The sequence below is a fragment of the Ostrea edulis genome, chromosome 4, assembly GCF_947568905.1.
Source record: "Ostrea edulis chromosome 4, xbOstEdul1.1, whole genome shotgun sequence".
NCBI lineage: Eukaryota > Metazoa > Mollusca > Bivalvia > Ostreida > Ostreidae > Ostrea > Ostrea edulis.
In genome coordinates, this window is record NC_079167.1 from 46916300 (window position 1) to 46941173 (window position 24874).

The following is a 24874-nucleotide window of genomic DNA, read 5'->3' on the forward strand; positions in this document are numbered from 1 at the left end:
AGTCTGGTTTAATGCAAGTTATATACTAGATTTCAATTCATTTTACTACCTCTTACTTAATGCATACAGAACAAATCAAAGTAAATATGTACTAGATTTCAATTCATTTTACTACCTCATATTTAATGCATACAGAACAAATCAAAGTAAATATGTGCATGCATGTAAAGTCTTACCATTCTAAGGACTCTTTCCCTTATTCTTTGAAAATTTTCAATACCTTGGTTGTTAACCGATGTATGATCAAGTCCCATATTTTGGGCCTTCATTCACAGATAATCATTTCAATCACAACATGAAAATTGTAATTCTTTGAAATTTTATCTCAACTGAGCTGCAGAAATTTTGAAATTCATAAATATCCACAACAGAAAACAAGCTGCAATTAAGGTAGTGCACTCAATTGGTCTGCGTCCAACGTGAAAGTGATTTGACACATGGACCAGCTAATACCCATTATTTCTAAAAACAACTCTTGTTCCAAAACGATGCTTACCTCATCGAAAACAAAAGAACTTGAGATTTAAACCTTCTGTTTTCAGAGCTTAGTTGGTAAAACAGTGCTATACAGTTGTAAAGTCCATTGTTATTTTCTGTAAAGCTGGGGTGAATACTGGACAAAGCTGATACTTAGCTCTAGAGCTTGGTAACTACCAATCCTCTGTTAATCCAATTACAGAACTGACCATAAAAAGCCAGTGTATAAGTCATTGGAGTGGGGAGGTGCTCAATATGTACATTTCATTACTTTTGCATGTACAATATAAACAAGACGCCCATGAGCCAGAACAAGATTTTTAAAGATTTTCCCTCTATATTTGTATGTAAAACTTTGATCTCCTATTGTGGCCCCACCCCACCCTTGGGGGCTATGATTTTAACAACCTTGAATCTGCACAGTGTCAGGAAGCTTTCATGTAACTCAACTTTTCTGGCCCAGTCCAGGTTCTTAAGAAGAAGATTTTCAAAGACCTTCCCTATACATTGTATGTAAAACTTTGAGCCCTGTTGTGGCCCCACCCTGACCCCAAGGGTCATGATTTTAACAAACCTGAATCTACACTATGGCACAAGCATGAAGGTCATGATATGATATTAACTGTCTTGTCACACATACAAAATATGAAAGACCTACCTTCAGGACATAATGAACAGATAAGATTTTTATTAAAAGTACGTTAAACTTCAAGGTTAAGGTCACAAGATCACACACCATTGCATCACATGAAAGGTCGTTTAGTAAAGAATGTATATACATGTATACAAAATATGAAAGCCCTAGTTTAAATAGTTCAAGAGATATTTTTAAAGATTTTTCCTATTTATCAGCAAATAACATTTGATCCCCTATTGTGGCCCCACCCTACCCCCAGGAACTTTGAATTGCACAAACTTGGAAGTACTCTGTCAGGTAGCTTTCATGCAAATTTTTAAAAGATTTTTTAAAGATTTTCCCTATATATTCATATGCAATACCATGATTTTTACAAATTTGAACTTGCACTATATCAGGATGCTTTCATGTAAATTTGAACTTTTCAAAAAGATTTTTCCTATATATTCCCATGTAAAACGTCGATTCCCTATTGTGGCTGCATGCGTGTGTGATATTAAAATACATTAGGTCTTGTGATTTTTATAATATTAAAAATAATGCAAAATGCACCATCATTAGACGTATCATGATCGATACACATCGTGAGGTAACCCATGATACTCAGGCCTAATGAACATCCATTTTTCCAGGATGTTCATTTTTCCAGGGTAAAGTTACATTTATATACAAACAAGAGGCCCATGGGCCACATCGCTCACCTGAGTCACCTTGGCTCATATCTGAAGACTTTCCATATATATTTGCATGTAAAACCTTGGTCCCTATTATGGCCCAAACTACCCTTTGCAAACTTGAATCTACACTATGTCAGAAAGTTTTCATGTAAATGTCAACTTCTTTGGCCCAATGGTTCTTTTAAAGCTTTTTTCTATATTTGTATGTAAAACTTTGACCCCCCCTACCCCCCCCCCCCCCACTTGTGGCCCCATCCTACCCCCCCCCCCCCCCCCCCCCCCCCCCCCCCGGGGACCATGATTTGAACAAACTTGAATCTGCACTATGTCAGAAAGTTTTCTTGTAAATATCAGCTTTTCTGACTCAGTGGTTATTGAGAAGAAGATTTTAACTATATATTTGTATGTAAAACTTTGATCCCCCTTGTGGCCCCATCCTACCCCCGGAGCCCATGATTTGAAGAAACTTGAATCTGCACTACGTCAGTAAGTTTTCATGTAAAAATCAGCTTTTCTGGCTTAGTGGTTCTTGAGAAGAAGATTTTTCCTACATATTTGTATGTAAAACTTTGATCCCCTATTGTGGCCCCATCCAACCCCCAGAGCCCATGATTTGAACAAACTTGAATCTGCATTATGTCAGAAAGTTTTCATGTAAAAATCAGCTTTTCTGGCTCAGTGGTTCTTGAGAAGAAGATTTTTAAAGTTTTTCCCTATATATTTGTGTGTAAAACTTTGATCCCCCCCCTTGGGGCCCCATCCAACTCCCGGGGCCCATGATTTGAACAAACTTGAATTTGCACTATGTCAGAAAGTTTTCTTGTAAATATCAGCTTTTCTGACTCAGTGGTTATTGAGAAGAAGATTTTAACTATATATTTGTATGTAAAACTTTGATCCCCCTTGTGGCCCCATCCTACCCCCGGAGCCCATGATTTGAAGAAACTTGAATCTGCACTACGTCAGTAAGTTTTCATGTAAAAATCAGCTTTTCTGGCTTAGTGGTTCTTGAGAAGAAGATTTTTCCTACATATTTGTATGTAAAACTTTGATCCCCTATTGTGGCCCCATCCAACCCCCAGAGCCCATGATTTGAACAAACTTGAATCTGCATTATGTCAGAAAGTTTTCATGTAAAAATCAGCTTTTCTGGCTCAGTGGTTCTTGAGAAGAAGATTTTTAAAGTTTTTCCCTATATATTTGTGTGTAAAACTTTGATCCCCCCCCTTGGGGCCCCATCCAACTCCCGGGGCCCATGATTTGAACAAACTTGAATTTGCACTATGTCAGGAAGTTTTCATGTAAATCTCAGCTTTTCTGGCTTAGTGGTTCTTGAGAAGAAGATTTTTAAAGTTTTTCCCTATATATTTGTGTGTGAAACTTTGATCCCCCCCTTGGGGCCCCATCTTATCCCCGGGGGCCATGATTTGAACAAACTTGAATCTGCACTATGTCAGAAAGTTTTCATGTAAAAATCAGCTTTTCTGGCTCAGTGGTTCTTGAGAAGAAGATTTTTAAAGATTTTTCCTATATATTTGTATGTAAAACTTTTGATCCCCTATTGTGGCCCCATCCGACCCCAGGGGCCCATGATTTGAACAAACTTGAATCTGCATTATGTCAGGAAGCTTTCATGTAAATCTCAGCTTTTCTGGCTTAGTGGTTCTTGAGAAGAAGATTTTTAAAGTTTTTCCCTATATATTTGTATGTAAAACTTTGATCCCCCCTTGTGGCCCCATCCTACCACCGGGGGCCATGATTTGAGCAAATTTGAATCTGCAATATGTCAGGAAGCTTTCAGGTAAATTTCAGCTCTTCTGGCCCAGTGGTTCTTGAGAAGAAGATTTTTAAATGACCCCACCCTATTTTTGCATTTTTGTGATTATCTCCCCTTTGAAAGGGACATGGCCCTTCATTTGAACAAACTTGAAAGCCCTTCACCCAAGGATGCTTTTGGCCAAGTTCGGTTGAAATTGGCCCAGTGGTTCTGGAGAAGAAGTCGAAAATGTGAAAAGTTTACAGACAGACGGACAGACAGACAGACGGACAGACACACAGACGGACGCCGGACAAACTGTGATCAGAATAGCTCACTTGAACCTTTGGTTCAGGTGAGCTAAAAATATTCAAAACTTTTATTCTCTCATTCAGTTACAAATTGTGTGTGCATCACCCATTCTCCATCAAAGTGTCCAATTTGCAGTAAAAAATGTCAATATATAGTCATACACTTTTTCTTTTTATAAAAGAATATTTCATCGACATTTTTCTAAAGATTCATGACTCAGGCTCTAGCTGTTTTCATTTTATTGTGGTATAAAAGGGGTGTTGCTAAAACGCGGAATGGAAAACGGAACGGAAAATATTTTATGCAATAATGTTGTGAGGAGGTCAGCATTTTGTAAAATCAAAAGGCTTATTATGAACAAGGGAAGCAGAAATTACAGAGAGAACAGAAAGTCATCCTCAGAATCCACTATCTCATACCAATACCTCAAACTAATGCATCAATGTATTTTAAAACGGTGGATTTTGTGGATAAATGTACCAACAGGCACTAGCTTAGTTTTTGCAGAGTAAGTCTTAATAGAAATATTAAGCAAGCGCCTGTTAGTATCATCCTTTTTCTGGCTTTGTCACCCCCACCTCCCCTTCAGATTGTGACAGTATGTTGTTTCACAAATAAAGAAGAAAATAAGATAAACATACTGAAAAAGACTTGAATTATAATTGAACCCCTTTCAAATTCTATTACTTTATTCTGGCTGCTACCTTAAGAAAAGATTTTATGAGCCTATCCAATGAATAAAATGTAACACAACACCAGAACTGCCAGAAGTCCTCCCTATTTAGGATTTGAGTGTTGCGGTCACTTATTTTCTGTTAGACGTTTAAGTTGTTGACTTAATAAGATCATGAATCATTGTTCTTTTTTTTTTTTTTTTTTTACATATCACACTCCCTATTGTTAGTACACACATGCACTGCCTGATACCCTCTGCCGTTGTCAGAATTTGAACACTTTTAAAAAACATTTAAAAACACATCTTTTTAGACTTGCATATTATTAGTATTATAGGTGGTTAAATCTTTATGGTTTCTTAACCATCATTTTAACATGACTTTTTCAAGTGTATAATTGTATATTTATTTCAACTATTGTATTTTATAGCATTTGATTGTACGGCGTGGAACTTTTTTCATGCATATCATGTTTTAGATTTTAGTAATTTTACTTCACATTATTGATGTTTTTCTAGCATTGTTTTGATATTATCTGTCTTAGTGCTATTATAATTTCCTTTTACTACGTTTATAACATGCTGCATCATTTTTATTGTGTGCAGCGCTTTAGAGTGGTTATTTATAGTCATATAGGGCGCTATATAAATAAATATTATTATTAATAAATATTATTATGTGTAAATACATGTACATGTGCGTTAATGACGTTTTGCTGGGGGGGGGGGGGCATATGAGTCACTGCTCAATAACACCTCTGTCAATGCCGAAATTTCAAAATTCTTGTAAAACGCTTTGTAAATTCTTATACTAATGTTTAACTTGATTTGCTTTTAGAAATCAATTTATGATGCAAAAATTTAAGATAAAGTTGTTTTCTCGCTTGTAAACATTTCCAAATTGTTGACATTTATCAAAATGAATCATTTCCCTCCTATTTTTGGCGTTATCTTATCTACATTAATCATTCTACTTCTTAAATTCCGTTCCATGTCTTAGCAACACCCGGTATAAAGGGGTCTGAAGGACAGGGGTTAGCTATGTGTTCACTTTTCCACAAGGGGTTTTTTTAATTGTCAAGTGAATTCTAATACGTAACCCGGGTAATATAATCTTTGCTGCACTTTTTTAACATTCTCCGAGACCCAACTGACCTGTGTGCTGAAAATGTTTTGTAATGTTGTCTTTTGAATTTTATATAGAACACAGAATTGTTGGTAATTCTGTTTGACTACAAGTCTGTGATAATGCTATTATGTAAAATATAATGCAAAAGAAGCAATGGCGGTTCGAGGAAGCAGTTTCTTGTGTAATGTTGTATCATGTGCATTTGAAAATCAGTCTTTAAAATTGCAAGTCTCAACCATAAGTCATAATTTCTCTGTAAAGATTTCTTTTAAAGAGGTGCGCACCTGAGATTTGGAGTAATGTCAAGTTTTTGGGAAGTGTTATTTTTTATTTCTACATTGAAGGAGAATAAGGAAATTAAAACGAAAACTGGGGTCGCAACGCTTATTATTGAGCTACAGTGTTCTAGACATGACCTTTTTGCACTTAAAATTTATTCAATTACACTTGATTTGTCTGCTGGTGTCAACACAACATATTACAGCAACACAAATCAATCATTACATAAAATAGATACATAATCATGTCTTCTAACACTACAGATAAAAAAAAAGTTTAATACTAGTAATGGAAATAAATAATGACCTTTTCGCACTTCATTTACGAAAAAAATTCATGATACAAAATTTTTGAGTTTACAAGATTGCTACACGTAGCCATGTCCCCCACCGCCGCAAAAAAAGTTCAAGCACAAAAGTCCTTAACTCCTGTAAAATTTGTCGAATCAAAATGGCGGTGCAATATCATCAACTACATATGGTGACTAACAATCCTACAAAATTTAAATGAAATCTGGTGAGCGGTTTCGGAGGAGTTGCGTCCACAAAGTGTTCCTATAGTGTACTATGTACAAATTCAATAAAGTCCAATAACTCCTATAAAATTTGTCGAATCAAAATGGTAGCACAATATGATCAACTACACATGGTGACTAACAATCCCACAAAATATGAACAAAATCCATTAAGCGGTTTTGGAGGAGTTGCGTCCAAAAAGTGTTCCTATAGTGTAGCATGTACAAATTCAACAAAGCCCCATAACTCCTGTCAAAATTGTCGAATCAAAATGACGTCATAATATGATCAACTACACATGGTGACTAACAATCCTACAAATTATGAACAAAATCCGTTGAGCAGTTTGTGAGGAGTTGCATCCACAAAGTGTTCCTATAGTGTAGCATGTACAAATTCAACAAAGTCCCATAACTCCTGTCAAAATAGTCGAATCAAAATGGCAGCAAAATATGATCAACTACACATGGTGACTAACAATCCTACAAATTATGAACAAAATCCGTTGAGCGGTTTCAAAGGAGTTGCGTCCACAAAGTGTTCCTATAGTGTAGCATGTACAAATTCAACAAAGTCCCATAACTCCTGTCAAAATAGTCGAATCAAAATGGCAGCGAAATATGATCAACTACACATGGTGACTAACAATCCTACTAAATATGAATAAAATCTGTTGAGCGGTTTCTGAGGAGTTGCGTCCACAAAGTGAAGTGGGACGGACGGACGCACGCACGGACACCGGTATTTCTATGTCCCCTTCCGCGTTGCGGTGGGGGACAAAAATGACATATTAGAGTGTCAATTTCTAAAATTTCACATAATTTTTCAAGGTTTGTCTCAAAATTTAAAATGGAAGTAAAAAAGTGGGAGTTAGAGACCAAATTTTTAAATTATACGCATTGTGGATGTCTTTACGGCATAGAGGGAGAAATGCCCACCCCACCTTCAGCAGCTTGTTGAATATATCAGCATATATCAGCAACCAGTGGATGGCCAACCATATCTTCCCAATCCAGTCATGGAGCGTCTCTACCTTCACCATCAGGACAAACAACGATGTTGAAGGTACAATAACTTTATTTGACATTTCAACATACATGTACCATGTTTAAGATTTGAGAATTTAAATCCAAGTTTTTTGAAATTATGTGAGTTATATATTTTTCATTAATTTTCAGGGTGGCATCATCGTTAAAGCCCAAGGACAGTCCCTCCCTCTGTATCAACCGGTCCCACTACTGATGCGCAAGGCCAAGGTTGTTAGAACCACGATAGCTGCTGTCGACTTGGAGAGGAACATAAGACGATCTTCAATGAAGATGCAATCTGCAAGATCGAGATCGAAGGCAACCAGCCGTTATATGGATAAAGAAATCACTGCTTCTTCCTTCTTAAAGATATGTGTGTCTTTGTATCATACAGCGTTTGACCATTTGAGATTGTGTTTATGTGCAGCACAGTGCTTGTAAACTTGAATGTTTGAACTATGTTTACTGTGAATAACTGCTGTATTGTTTCAATCAATTTCAATTTTATGCAATGAATAAATTTATGAAATACATATATTTTAGTTTTGTTTTACTACACAGACCATTAAAGGATTTCAATGAGGCAAATGATGAGATGAATAATGAAAAATTGCTCTGTTTTTCTATGTATTTATATGTGTCTACTTTGCTATTGCAATCATAGAATTAAGAATTTTATACTTATGAAATTTTTTAAATACTTATTTTATACATTATGAAAAATAGGGAAAATCTAAGAAAGACGTTTTGACCCAAAATAGGGTCGAAATGTCTTGGGTCGAATCGTATCAGGTCGAAACATCTTTAGGGTCGAAACATCCCATTAATAATGGACACTTTAACAGGTTGGGAACACTTCCCCTATAGCGAGATATTCTTGCTAAAACGCGATTATTCCTCTTTAGCGAGAAATAAACATTACCATAAACAGGTGTTTTCAGTGTCTTTATTGAAAATAATGGCAAATCCCGTGCATTGCTGAATAAGTGTGACACACACTCAACATGAAGCGAACTGTTTCTAGGAAATTGACAACATAGTCAAGAAATTTCATATCAAAGTTGCTGCGTAAGAGGGAAGCAGTCTGAAATTCAATACACATCGTGAATGTTTTTGTTTTGATTAATATATTTGCAGAAGTATCAGACATTTTAGCACTTTTTCTTCTTTTCATGTGAAACACGAAGCGATGTACTCCACGTGTGTTTTTCTCGGTTGTACGGGATATATTTACTCTCGCTAGAGAGGGATAATCGTGTTTTATCGAGAATATCTCGCTATAGGGGAAGCGTTCCCAACCTGTTTAATGGAGAATAGTTGGCATGTGTATATGGGAGGGGGGGGGGACAATATATCTTTCATTTACATTACAAATAACAGATATTGGTTAAAGTAAACAAACAAAAAAATGGGTGTGTGGAGGTAGCCCTGGGCCTTCAATTACCAGCTTTACATTATAAACTTGGGTACTGCTATATATATTCACGTACAAAATAAATGAAATAGAACCTCGTACCTGAATACTAAAAGCTGTCAACCATATATAAATCATCATAAGATATTAAAAGAACAATATACAAAGACGGAACGGAAGAATCTTTCTGTTTTGTACAAGTCCACACATGTGCAGTTTCATCTCTCTTATTTTTTCCCCCCCCCCATTTTTTTTTTAAGAAGTAGATTCTTATGAAAATCCTACACTGTATCTTAGTCATAAGGATAGCAAAATTTCAAAAAAAAATTGTTCATGCAAACCTTTCCGATGAAGTTTACTTTTCAGCCGGTTAAAATAATACCGCCATTTATCAACAAACCGTCATGTTTTGGTCGAACCCGATAGATCTACAGGAATTCAACGGGTTACAGTAATAACCGCAATACCCCAAAAAAAACCGCTATACCCCCAAACAAATACACTATACCCAACAATGCGACACAATACTCACGGATTCCTATAAGATGGGTTCGTAAATGGTAATATTAAAATAATTGTAATGTGAATTTGTACTGTTACCGTTATAAAGCCAATTCATCGAGAAACCTGATACTAACGGACGCCATCGCTTGGGTGACGTACATGTATACCACGCCCGATTAAATTAAAGAATAATAATAAGAAGAATAATTGGTTTTATATAGCGCCTTTTCCAGCGTATGCTGCTCAAAGCGCTTTACAATAATCAATGTACATTATTACCCCGGCAGACCTTACATCAATCTAGAACTTTCTCAGCCTCCTAGGAAGCATACAGTGCAAGCGCTAGAGCACTAACATTCTAACAATATCTTTCTCTGTCTATAGCCAGGTATCCCTTTTACACTTGGGTGGAGTGAGGAAATTCATGTAAAGTGCCTTTCCCAAGGACACAACGTCAGCCCTGCCGCGGCCAGGACTCGAACCCACGACTTTTCGGTCGAGAGTCTGACGGCCTAACCACTAGGCCACCGACGCCAGAATGTATATTTTCACCTGCAAATAAAAAATAAATAAATGTTTATTCGGTAAATACATATATACAAATATACATACATAGATACCAAGGATAACCCATGAAAGCTCGAAAGCATATTTCCAATGGGGTCTTTTGATGCACGGATGTTTGCACTAGGGGGTCATTTATAGTGTTTAAATATCTCTCAACTGATTAGATACGCAAGAGCTTGCTCTGCTTACATGGTCAGTTTTTAAATCGAAGCAGGCTACTAACAAACAAGTTGATGGTGCAGGGGTTCCAACAGCCTCGTTTAAAGTCAGCATTTCGCAAATTCTATGGTCGTTATAACGATCTAATTTGCCAATACAACCTATCATTTGGTCAAATGCTGTCTGACGTGTTTCATACCGATTGTTAGGCCGTTCTTGGCACACTGATTTTTACTACGGATAACTCCGTTTACCTGATCAAGATATAGGGCTCACGACGGGTGTGACCGGTCGACAGGGGGTGCTTACTCCTCCTAGGCACCTGATCCCACCTTTAGTATATATCCAAGGGTCCGTGTTTGCCCAACTCTCTATTCTGTATTGCTTATATAGGAGTTATGAGATTGATCACTGTTCGTTATCTTCACCTTTCATTATTATATCTTAAAAGTTGGTAGTTTTTGTGATCCATAATTGGGCGCCGCCATTTTGTTTTGTTCATTAGTTGCTTTCAATATTTATATTTACAAACAAGACTTTCATTTTTATTTTATTTTTTGCTTATATGTTAAATAAAAACATTAAAGCCAAAGGACCAAAAACTATGACGGCGTATTCGTGTCATTTTAACCTAGCAGAAAAATAAAAAATAAATCGTTTGTACGATTTATTAAATCGTTTGTACGATTTAAAAAGTCGTTTGTACGATTTAGAAAATCGTTTGTACGATTTAGAAAGTCGTTTATACGATTTAGAAAGTCGTTTGTACAATTTAAAAAATCGTTTGTACGATTTGAAAAGTCGTTTGTACAGTTTAGTAAATCGTACTTAACGATTTTAAAACATCGTACAAACGGTTTTGAAAATAGTACAAATTAACGACTTTTTAAAGAGCACTTTAATGGACTTGCTTCAGATAATGTTACAGTACTAGTATGAATCTATTCTTAACAAGAGTCCTTATCCAGGGTATTTAATACCAATGTTATACAATATTTATGCCCCCCCCCCCCTCCTTTGAAAAAAAAAGACGTTCGAGTCAAGAAAATGTTAGGGAGGGGGGGGGGTAGATGTTTTTCTAGCATTTCTTGTCTTGATTGATTTATAATCTGTTCTCAGCTTTTTAGTGTGAATTAAAGAAGAGGCATAATGTTGATTTAGACTTGTTTATATGAGTTATGATATAGTGAAATCTCTGTCTTAAGTAATTAATGAGACCCGTGTACTTTTTGTTTTATTTTTGATCAACACCATTCTTGTTGAAAAAGTGTGATATGTTTACGTTTGTAAAGAATAATGAAGTTCTAGCGAGCCGCATGATACCACATGAGTTTTTTTTATTTTTGGTAATCAGTATTTAATTAATTTATATTCGGCCGAACGAAGTAAGGGAAAATGTATTACTGTATATGTCATGCCATGCAGCTCATCCATCCTCTTTTAGCTCAACTCAGTTTCAAAGATTTTCATTAACTTCATAGTATCTTACTATAAAGATGCACATTGGTGGGAGTACATGTAATTGAATTTTTCATCATTGTCTTACTTTGACCCAATTCCTGACATTTACACTATTTTAGCAAACAATTAACAATTACCCTCGGGCTCTTAATTGTTTGATTTTCCAGCTTCCAGCCATATGACGTGGCGCGAAACACCGTGACGTCAATAAACTCATGAATTGCTATACCAAATGGTTTCAATTTGTCATTTCCATCAATATGCTTAATATAATTTGGATCTTTGCTGCTGTACACTCTTCTCTTTGATTTGTTCCTTTTCCGTATATGCATGGACGCCGTCTGGGTCTTCTATCAGTGGCGGATTTAATGGCGGCGCGCCCCCTAAAATTTTCAAAAAGGTAAATCGTGGTCTCTTGTTTAGAAACATGTAAACGATAAAAGAAGCAATCATTTCTTCCACTCTCGGAGAAACAAATGACAACCTCTTTTTATCTGTTGAATTAATTTTATTGGGAGAACTTACATTTTTCCAAAACCCCTTAAAGTTTGCGTCATTTTATTAATTTCACCTTATTAAAAATGATAAAAAATAGTAAAACTTACAACATAGGAGACATATTTCAAGTCCTATAAAATCTGTAAAATCCAGGAGCTTCCGGGGGCTTCGCCCCCTGGGTCCCTACCTTGGACCCCACTGGGGTCTCAAGGCGGCCCCCAGACCCCCTGTCTCAAAAAGTTGCGCCCCTTAACCGCAATTCCTGGATCCGCCCCAGTGTATGGAAAGAAGCCGTCTGATATCCTCTTGGGAAACCCTGTAACCAGCCAAAACAGTTTTCCAGTAAGTTCATCTGTACCCATGAAGTTGGCCACAATACTCTAAAGTTTCCTCAATGAAAAGGGCAAAATCGCATAAATTTAATTTGTATTTCCGTCGGAAAAGGCCAAATCCTTTTAATAGTTTTTTACTACTAATAATGTGGTGCTTGTGAGCTAAAACAACAGTTATTTCGAAATAGCACAGTCCTTTCTCAAAATAATCAGAGTTAAATCGACAAAATTAAGATGTATATGAATGGCTAAATCGTACAAACGATTTAAAAAGTCATTTATAAGATTTTTAAATCGTACAAACGACTTTTTGAATTGTTTATACGATATAGACAAGAGGCCCACATACCTTATCGGTCACCTGAGTACTAATTAGAGGTATCACTGTAGTCTCAAGGGTTATGGAATCTAGAAACGATTTCCTGTTCTGAATATCTAAGCTAAATTCTTATATTCAGCAACAATATAAAACAAGACGTGTTCTTTTAAAAACCTCAATGTCCTCAAAAGTGCATATACGGATGAAAGGCTTTACATAATATAATATATCTCAACATTAAACGACATGACTTTGGACCCATACTAGAGTCAAAATCTGGGGTTGCAAAATTCACCATTTTTTTGTACATTCTTACTGTATCACCAGACTTAAAAAAAGTCCTACAAATCCTTATGACAATAATCATTAATTTGGCACCACCCTGAAACCAAACCCTTACCTTCTGGAATAATGAAAGAGGGTGTTGCACCGTTCGAAGCGGGAATTTTCCCTAATCGGAGCTCGGTGCCAGCACTCGTGACGTAGAACGGACCTTCATTCATATTTATACTCTTATTGCGTATTTGCCATTTAAATACCTGTGGGATTCTCCAATACTAAGGGCAAGCCTAATACATTTTATGTGTCAATACATTATAAATGTAGTATAAACATAAGTTTTGAAATCGTGAAAATTTAATTGTTTTTTTTTTTCTTCTGAGTATATAATGTATACGGTTAAATGTTACGAGTATATCAAATATTCTATATATACTACTACAGTCTAAAAGCTCTTATACTCTATGTATTATTTTCTACAACCAACAGTTAGCAATTGTACATGACTGACCACAAACAAAATATGGGAAGTTTAATACGCATTAATAAAGTTCAACAAAATTATATGTAGATGCACCTGAAAACATTAATTCAGCATAGCAATTGCTACTGGAATACATAACATCTTATCCACTCAAACTGTTTAACGGTTATTTACCTACGGCTTTTCGTGAAAGACACCATATTATGCCTTTGTCAACACCTTTCACGCAGAAAAACATACAAGCTCTCGTTAGCAACCTTGACTATTAAATTAAAACACGGCTATTGCATGCTGTATTCGGCGTGTTTACAGCGAATCCCATTCACAATCTAAACAGTTTCCAGGTTTGAAGCTTATTTCAAACTCGGTACATTGTAATAAAAAGAGATTTGACCTGAAACATATATAAAAACTATGAGTGTGTTTCAATTAAAAAAAAAATAGATGAAAAAAAAATGTATTCGTAAGGGATTCGAACCCGGTCGTTTTAAAAAAGAAAATATAATTCTATATTAAATTCGACGACCTCACCCACTGAACCACGCAGTAGACCATACATTTCTAAGGAAAATTAACGTAGAGGTGAAGTTGAAAATAATATCAGTGAAGTCGTTTCGATTTTTTAAATTTTACAACAAAAAAATGCCCCCGTGAAACAAAATTTCAAAGCGACAGTTTTTTATTGGAAAACTCAAAGAACATATTCATGTTCAATTCATTTTGTTTCACGGAGGCATTTTTTTCTGAAATTCGGGGATATCCCTCCATTTTAACGCTAAAAATCATATAAATCGCTTATTGCTTGATTTAAACTCGGAATATTTTGGCTAATTTTGTCAATACACGTCTTTTCAACTTATTTTCAAAAATGTTTGAATCAACACATAAGTTCCAATTGGTTTTATCATATCTTTGAATAACTTAATTTTACAGGTCTTTCATGCAACACCTTAAAGGGAAATTAACATGAGACGTGCAACACCTTCTTTACAATTTTCGTAAAGGACTACCTACTCTTTATAGATATCCATTTAGTTTTTATATAATATCAATAGCACTATTTAAGAAGATGGTATATAAGTGTTTTACACATATACACTATATACCAAGTTTGGCCCCACCCCGGGGTCAGAATCCCTACCCAACGGATCATGAAAATTTCAATTTTGGTAGGCCTTCCTGCTCTACATCAGTATGCATTTAGTTTTTCTTACACATATGTGGTTGTGGAGAAGATTTTTTAAAATTACTCAATTTTATGGCAGTTTTTGTCCCGCCCCTACGGATCAAGGGGTACAGGAGTCCTTAAATTTACAATTTATGTCCCCTTAGGCCTTTGTCCCAAAGATGCTTCATAACTAATTTGAAAGGAATTGGAACATTACTGTTAACGCAGGACGCACGATGACGGACGACAACCAATTGCAATATGTCACCGGAGACCGAAAAAATCGTAGAAACGACTTTTAAAATCATTTGTACGATTTTCTAAATCGTTTGTACAATTTACTAAATCGTCTGTACGATTTACTAAATCGTTTGTACGATTTAGAAAATTGTTTGTACGATTTTTAAAAAGGTCGTTTGTACGATTTAGAAAATCGTTTGTACGATTTTAAAAAGTCGTTTGTACGATTTACCAAATTGTACAAACGATTTTTTCAATCGTACAAACGATCTTCTAAATCGTACTTTGTGGATCTATCTGTTGTTATACCCGCACTTTCTAAAGAAAGTTCGGGTATATTGTTGTTACTCTGTTCCGTCCGTCCGTCCGTCCGTCTGTCACACTTTCTTTATCCTCAATTCGTCTGAAGTAGTAACCAATTGACCTTTTGAAAAATCATTGGTGGTGTCCTGTAGATGTGCAATAAGGTTTCGAAATTTCCATTGTCACCCTGGGGACGAAATGGGGGTCAAAAAAGACAATTTTATACATACATCTGGTTCCCAGAACTCCTCTTACATTTTACACAATATCCAAATCATATTTTGGAATACATATATGATTGGTGGTGTCCTGTAGATGTGCAATAAGCTTTCGGAATTTTCATTTTCACCCTGGGGCCTGAATGGGGGTCGAAAAACGACATTTTTAAAAAAAAAAAGACCCTGGTTCCCAAAACTCCTCTTACATTTTACGCAGTACCCAAATGATCTTTTAGAAGGTAATTGGTGGTGCCCTATAGATGTGCAATAAAGTTTCGAAATTTTCATTTTCACCCTGGGGCCCAAATGGGAGTCCAAAAACGACATTTTTTCTAAAAGAAAAAAAAAACTGCTTCCCTGAATTCCTCTTACATTTGACACAGTGCAATAAGGTTTCAGAAATTTTATTTTCACGCTGGGGCCCAAATGGGAGTCAAAAAACGACGTTTTTAAAAAAAACAAAAAAAACCTGGTTCCCAGAACTCCTTTTACAATTTCTGCAGTAGCCAAATGATCTTTTGGAAAATGATTGGTGGTGTCCTGTATATGTGCAATAAGGTTTCGAAACTTTTGTATTAGCCCAGGGGGATGGGGGGAGGGGGGGGGGGGCAAATAAGGGCTGAAAATGACGTCTTCTGTCATAAAGCTTGTTACTTGAACTCCAAGGAGTAGTCACATGATATTCTTCAATGACCTTGAAAAGTGTGTCAAAGGTCAAGGTCACATTTTCTCCCAAACGTTTGGGGGTAAACCTTGAAAGTGGGGGGTCAAGGCCACACATCAAGGTGCGAGCCTCCACAAGCAACGCAATTCACCACATACCATGCATGTCTTCCCAAAGGGAGAGAAATCACCCACCTTTCAACAGCTGTCTAGACCAAGTACAAGAGACACAGACAGATGACCGACAATCTATGCATTCATGGGAGAAACAGTATCCACAGGAAAGCTCGGTCAATGCCAAGGATGACTGCACGCAACCCTTTCGACAGAAACCTGACACAGTGTACAATATTACTCACATCTGTGACATGCGCCAATGCCCAATCAAGTGTACATGATCATGGAAAATCATTGTTGACATAGTCTAACTGCAGGTCATTTTCAATGAAATAGCAAAACAGACCTTGTACAATGAAGATCGGTGTTATTGAACTAACCGAGTGCCAATTTACATATCTGCCCAACAACATCAGGGCCCCAGTAGTGATGTTTCAGCAATACACAAAACTGACATTCTACACAATTCTCAACTTCTACCCAAAATTTTTTTGAATCTGTATTAATGACATGCCAATTTCCATTTTCTGCCTACATCAACTCAAACTGAGCCTCCTTAAATACATCAACCCAACATTGCATTTTGCAGTCAACTTCTTCACACACACACCCCTCACCCCCACCCCGTTTTTTAACTGAAGATGCAACGACGTGCCTGTATTTGATTTATTATAAGCTATTTTGTTACTTATATAGTGAATACCCCCCCCCCCCTCCGAAATACCACAAAGATGTTAATGACCACATGTGTCCAGAAGCCGGTTTAGAAGAGTATTGATTCACCAACATTTGACATGTTTCAACAATAACTACGATTTAAAATTTACAAATTGACTGTAAATTGGTGTTGGGATCTTCATAGCATGGAAAGTTCGGGCCTAGCCTATATGTATTGTTAGCTCATCCGTCTATTCCGAGACGGTCGTTAAAACTGTCAGCATTTATAATTCTAACATAAATGAAAGCACATTTTACAACTACTTGAAAAATTACTATATTGATAATGTTAACATGCAACTAAAAAAAAACACGAATTCTCTAATCGCGGAAAATTACTATAAAATAATTTTATAGTAAAATTAGAAAGAACTATGAATTACAATACTATTTTAAAAAAATTAAAAATGTGAAAGTAGCACGCTCAAGATTAACCAAGCTAAGAATATCTGTCCATCCTCTAGAAATTGAAACTGGTAGATATTCAAAACCATGTATTCTAAAAGAATGTCATTTTTGTCACTGTTGATCAGAAGATGAATTACATTTTTTATATGACTGCTTCATGTATAAAGATATAATCAAAGTACTGAAAAGCGCTAAGTTGACGTTGTGAATTCTGTCTGTAATGTTAATGAGCAGGAACAACAGGAGATTAAGTTCATACATTCTTCTTTCTTTTTTCCCCGCACAACTAAATAATACATTTTCTGTAAGGAAATAACAAATAAGGATGGGAAACAATGTCCTGAAACTTTTCACCATGTTGAGATATAAACTTTATATGACGTTGTTAAACACAATGTTCACTACAATAATTTTGGTCCCACCCGGAACCAAAATCCTGTCCTTGGATCATAAAATTTACAATTTTGGTAAATGACACCTGCTCCTTTTAAATATCTATTTGATAAGAATTCAGTATCAATAGCATTAAGGAAAGTCCGTGCTTTTACGTATCCGGTTTTAAATTTTAAACACCGACTAGAAAGTTCCAGTTATAACTTCTTTGTCTGATGTTTGTAGTTTACGAGAATTTAGCATTCAAATGTGAATCTTAGAAATATTTACCATGATTTATTATAGTGTCAAGTCCTCACTAGCTCCAATGGTACAAAGCAATGTAATATCTACACTGATCTCTAAAAGGCTCATAGCTTGCAATCTAAACCTGAACAAGTTAAAAATCATACATAGGCGTGACCCTCACAGTGGAATTCAAACTGTTTTTAGTAAGTTTGTGTTTGGTTCAAAGAAACCAAAATTATAAATCCTCAGAACATTATCAGTAAAGTTGTTGAATATTTGAACTCTTCTTCACAAGTATTTTCAAGAAACAAAATTATTTGTACATGAGCTGTGGTTGCTAGAATCTACACATATGTTACACTATATTTATTTTTTCTATAAGTATGAGATAGCATGTAGGTATTGTTATGTATGATATGATTGATAGCCAAACCAAAAAAAGAATAACGCACACACCAAAAAAAAAAGTGTGAGAAAAAGGAAGGGGTGGGGTCCCCCCCCCCACTCCTTGTGTTCTAATTGTCTGGTAGGACAAAATTTTCAGTATGTTTTACATATATATATATTGTCATATTCTGTTAATCTTGATTTTAAGATTGTATTTGCTGTAACAATTTACTATTTTCAAAGTGTGCAAAGAATAATTGTAAAACTTGAATTTAAAAATGGGGGTTTACGTATTCAAGAGACCATTTTGCAAAAAATCTCTGGTCAACTATGGTAAAATATGTTTTATTGTTAACCTTAGATATAAATCTAAATATTTTTAAAGAAAAAATGCCATGTAAACAATTTAGATTTTGAGAATTTTTCAAAATTGCGATATTCTGTGATTTTTTTCTGAAGGATGTGCGTGGATTAAACAGCAATTGTGTATGTTTTCAATTGAATATCTTTAAAAATTCTCTCGGTAAATGAATAGCTATTGGTCTTTATATATTATAGCTTAATATAATGTGCTTTGGTGCATATTTTTAATAAAACATGAGATCATGCATTCTTGTGTTAAAATTTGGCTTTTGCATTTGGGGGTATATGTGCTCTGTAGCACATAGTATAAAAATAAACCCGCAAAGGTATGTTTAATATGGGTTTTTTAGTTAGTTTATGAATTGTTAAAGTTATTTAAATGAAAAAAAAAATTTGATTGACAGAAATTTCTAATAGTATTTACCTACCTTAAATACGATGTTATAGAAATGTTTTACACATAAACATTATATATATACCCAATTTGGCTCCACCCTGGAGTTAGAACCTCTATCCCCAAAGATCATGAAATTTACAATTTTAAGTAAAGGCCTCTCTGCTTTACAAGACTATGCAATAATTTTTTCTTACAGATGTGATGTTGTAGAGAAGAATATTTTTGGAAATTGGTCAGGTTTTGGTAGCGCTTGAAAATTTGAAAACAGTTGTTACGGTAGTTTCGGTTGAAAGTGTTCAATTGTTATCACACAACGAACGCTGGTCAATTACAATAGAAATAAATGGAAACTTTCAAGCCCATCATCATTTACAACACCTAATATCTAATATATAATTTACTACTGTGTTCTAGTATGAAATTAACATTTTTAGAATACAACTAAAATGAAACAAGTCACTAGTTTAATATATACATGTATGTCAAACAAGAAAGAACGGAACAAACAAACAATTAGACAAAAAAAAATACACATAACTACATATACCAAGTAACAAGTGCCACAGATATTCATGTACAACACACCAACATAATAATGAAGGTCTATGAAACACTTTACATTCATTTCATCACCTCACATAAATCATTTGGATGTATACATATATGTACATAAATATGCATCTGTGTGACTTAGATAATGAAGTTGATTTCAATTCAAAATCGGGTTGGAGAGAATTCGAATCCAAATAATTTGATATCATCATCTTCCGAACGGGGAGAGGGTGTCGGTCTCCATAAACTTTAATGAAAATCTTCACTACTAACATTGCTCCTGTTAGAAATAATAAAGAGGCACCTCGCCGAAAAAATATAATTTTGTTAATGTGAAAAGATCATTAACACAAAAAATGTGGGGACGGGGAACACAGATAGTAAAAGCATGCCCCCCCCCCCCCCCCCCTTCATCCTTTGTACGTTTTGAAATGGCATACTCCTATTATTGTCAATTGTTTATGTTTGTAGTAAAAACAAATTGAGAACACGATTACTTTTCATTGTGTGTTGCATGCTGTGGACTGCAAACCATTTTACATTCAGGCTTGACACAATGGCAACCTTTACCTAACACTAATCAGATGTATTTCAGTAAACAGCCCTCGTAAAATTCCAGGCGGTGTTTTGAAACCGAGACATTGTCTTCCGTAAACACAGACCTATAATTCTTTACTTTTTGTTTTTTTCCCCTCCTCTGAGATCTTTATTCTGATAGTTGAACTAAAATAAAAGTCTGACACCAGATGGCGACAAAAAAGGTTTCCGGTTTCGCTTAAACTAATTGGTAAATATATTATCATGATTAAACATATTACCTGTTTCAATGTTTTTACCTTTGGTATGTTTACCTATTGAAATAATAGCAAAATGTTCAACTCCATTAATTTCTCCTGTCAGAGACTAGTAAATGAGTATACTTATATGATTTGCAAAAATGTCACCTTTTGATACATATTTTATCAATTGTCCAACGAACAATATTTCCGAACAACTGCTCAAAATTGCCCCTACGGATATGAATATAAACCCCGTTCTAGGTCGGTTGCAAAATTACAACTGATTTAAACACGACTTGTTTACTACAGCGATGCATAAATTTGCCCATAGGTGGCGATAAACCGGAAAGGTGATGACGAAAGCAAAATCCAACTGGCGACAATAAAGCGCAGCCACGCTTAGCGCTTTAAAAAGGAAATATTACCCTTTGACACTTACAATTCAATGGCAAATAAAACTTCAAATTACTCGCCCTTGATTACAGGTGGCGCACGATCCGTGAACGTCCAAGGCGTTTCTAACCTCAAGTTTAAGAGAGCGTCGGAAGGACATGTTTAGATTAGAAAGTTGTTGAATATTTAGTAACGATGTCTGATTACGGTTCGTAGGACCTCACTGCGCTTAGAGACGAACCTAGAAAACGCATTGCAAGACTCTCTGAGCGGAAAGGAAAGCACGTTGAGAGTTTCAGCTGTAACCGAATTTTCTCTGTCACATCGATTAAATAAAGACATTCGATACACATTGAACGTTTTTCATTATAAACTACTTCGTGGTGAAGTTTACATACTTAAACAGTAGTTTAGGTTGAATATATAATATACAATACATCATAATTCTTTATGAGTTGTTGAATTGCATATGTTTAAAACAATAAGATCCCCCCCCCCCTCTCTCTCTCTCTCGATCGAGGATTAAGAATATCAATTATGAAATATATCCATATATATCTGAAATTCTATTATTAAGCTGTTAAAATGTGTAGTAATAGTGAATGTATATGTATAACTTCTCTTTATGAAATAAAATTCACGATAGAGAAGGCACATGTATACAGAGTACATGATATATCATACCACATTAAACAGTTTATTTGCGTGTTTTAACTTATATCACTTACGTGATGACATCACGATAGGTAAACAGTTTGCGATTAACTTTTTTATTAGTCCATAGGGCAAGCGAGAGCATAATAATTGGCAGGTCAAATAAATTTTACTACCCCATATGCTAGCTGTACAATAATGATTCAAAATTTCGAGTTTCTACATTTTAATCGAATATTACAATTTGGATTGCAAGTTTAAGACGGAAGTTCAAGCTTTCTTTCAACTTCTAAATTCACGTCTCCATCCATATACTATGATTGATATACTATGAGTTGTTTGTACTCTGCATGAAAAGCACGACTGTATCCTGCGTATAGGAATGGTTGTATCCAAATGACGTTTGTCCATGGTGTTGCAGGAAACTGATGTAGTCCTACATAATTTGACCCGTGTTTACTTTCATGTATAAGGATTTATCATGCTTATATGTACCATGACAGTTCATGATATGAATGATTTAATACTAAAATACATCACTTAACAAATGTAGTACACTTTTCAATTTGAAGGTCAATTTAAATGTTCATACTTCAGATTGAAATCGAAGTTACAAGTGAATATTGAAAAACGTAATGCAATGATTTTTAAAAAATAAAAACCACAATGAACAATAGGCCTATGTGTGGCTTTTATTATAAACACGACATTGTATATATGATAGTGAAATTTGTAATTTACCTCACTTGGATAAATTTATAGCTTTATGAATTTGCATTTAATTCTGATAAAAGTAGATATGATTCAAATTTTATTTCTAAAATATCTTAATCTCTTGAGATGCATTTTTCTTCTGGTTTGCGTCAACAGTTAAAATAGGCTAGGACTGGTATTCGTTTCTTTGACGTATTGGACTGTACTTCCGTGGGTCAGTTGATAAACATGACATAACAACATAACTATGATAATGCAAACTTTGATAAGTTATGAAAGTTTGACAATTTCATCTCATACTTTGATTATTTTCATACGTATTGACTATTGAAGAATCCAGACTCGTTTTCCCTGAAATTCAAACAATATTTTACAACACTTTTTGAATTATAACAAAATTAACAATGAAAGTAAAGTGTTGGCATCAATTTACAATCCAGTCATCAAAAACGAAAACAAGACCTAAGAATAGTCACTGCCTTACAGTTACAGTCTGATTATAGCCACCCCTCCATTACAATCGTGTCGTCGTACCGAGTGACGGCGTAGGGGGGGGGGGGTTCTATTAGCAATCGCATTCATTCATATTTTGACGACATTGGTTAACTCTAAAATTAATTTTTTAATGACATCTGAAATGTATTTTTGTAACATACTTGGTTTATATATTGAGGACTCAAATTTCCCCTGTTCGATTATAGATCTAGTCTAGAAAGAGGAAGGGGGGGGGGGGGGGGGAGAGAGAGTCATAGAATTATAAGATCATTGATAACTGTATCACTAAGGATAGATAAAATTTCAGCATGAAACATTCATGCAGAATATTACGATCTACAGATCAAATGTTTAATCCCCCGTAAATACTTTCTGCAACAAAGTCGTCATCTGATATCTGTGAAGTCGGACTGAACTGAAGACTGAAGTTTATAGCGCACGACGCTGAGTGGAACTTGAAACTTGGAACTTGAAACGATCGTTGTCGCTGTCACATTTGATGACAATGAATTTTTTAAAAGCTTCATATCTCGGGAATTCTACCCCCGCTCCCTATTTGCACAACAAAAACCTTACACTCTCTTATAAATCTAATGTACACCGGAAGTCAACAAGGACGTAAACGAGTCTTGCGCCACCTATGTTTGAAATAGGGGAAATAACTGACAAATATTCGCATAATATATCAAAGGAAAACCATTGTAAAGCACTATGCGACCCTGTCAATGTAGTTCATGCTAGAAGGTTATGTGGGTTTTTACATGATTGTTTTGAATTGCGCAACAAAGTAAAGTGCTATAACACTGGGGCTAAGCCCGTTTGGGGCTCGAACTCTGTGATACGATAAATATAGATCACAGAGTTCGGGCCCAAAACGGGCTTGGCCCCTGTGTGCTATAATTATACTACTGTGATATACAATATTAAATTGCATGTATACCGGTATACAGTTTGACGTTCCATGTACATGTCATATATATATATATATATATATATATATATATATATATATATATATATATATATATATATAGCACAAACAAACAATTATAACACCCAACCCAAGGTTGGGTGTTATAATTGTTTGTTTGTGCTTTATAATAAATATTCTATACAATTGCATCGAGAGATCCACTCTCCTTATAAAATATCTTAAACACTGAATGACACAGCGACTGTGTGGGATTGCATCAGTGTGTATAAGTAGCGCTTTAGGAGCATAACAAAGCTTCCTTTCTTAGGGAAGTCGTTGTGGCCGAGTGGACTTACGCACTGGTTTGACAATCTTGCTAGGCGGTGGGTGCCGTAGGTCGCTGGTTCGACCCCGGGCTGGGGCGAAAATTTTCAGTACCTAGTTGTGATTATTTAGTGCTTTATATATATATATATATATATATATACATGTATGTATATGAACTGTTAGCATATTTAGGTTATTACCATTATATATCTCATATTGTGTAACATGATTGACATTGTATGCCAACATGCTTGATGAATCAATAGCTTGAATAATTCTAGGAGTTCAAAAGTAACGTCCTGTAGATGTGCAATAAGGTTTCAGAATTTTCATTTTTACATTGGGGCCAAATGGGGAACGAAACCGACGTGTTTTATATATATCTTACATTTTATGCGACAGTCAAATCATATTGTAGCTTCTTTGCCACACACACACAAATATATTTATTATATATATCGTCGCCTGAGAACCATAGTGTTCTATGTGCCATTTAAAAAAAAAAGAGTTCTATATATCGTTGTAAACCTTAGAATCAGCTCTATCATATTACATTACTCTCTATAGTCAACCAATGATAAATTTAGAGATATAAGCAATTCTTTTCTGTTCTGTTCTATCTCCTTAACTCTTAAATTCACCAAAACCATACTGTTCTATGTCCATGGACCAATGACAGTGCACCCTGACCGCATGTGACTATATGTTTTCAATGAAAATGAAAGACAGCAAGAATGGGTCAGTATAATGCTATTGAATTTAGTTTATATTTCATTATTTTTAACAAAATTTCAAATTACAAGAGAGATAATGGTTAAAGGTATAGAATTAAATTCACATAATATTTGAAAGATGCAGTAAGAACAACAAAGACACTTGAAAACTTCTAAATGTAGATAGAACATTGTGTCATTAAACTTCTGAAACTTATTAGAGGAGATAGAA

General features: G+C 35.2%; 1 protein-coding gene across 2 annotated transcripts in view; it reads right to left on the reverse strand.

Moving 5' to 3' along the window:
- LOC125670995 (uncharacterized) overlaps positions 1-9342 on the reverse strand; it is a 180054-nt gene extending 170712 nt beyond the window's left edge. The window contains exon 1 of one of the 2 annotated variants that reach the window (XM_056162783.1): positions 9239-9342. Coding sequence is in view for 1 of the 2 variants with exons in the window: in XM_056162780.1 (XP_056018755.1) it covers positions 177-269 (93 nt within the window). In the remaining variant the exon portion in view is untranslated. Of the gene's footprint in view, positions 1-176; positions 742-9238 lie in introns of those variants that run through there. The other variant, XM_056162780.1, reaches the window with a different exon arrangement.
- Between the last annotated feature and the right edge of the window lie 15532 nt (positions 9343-24874).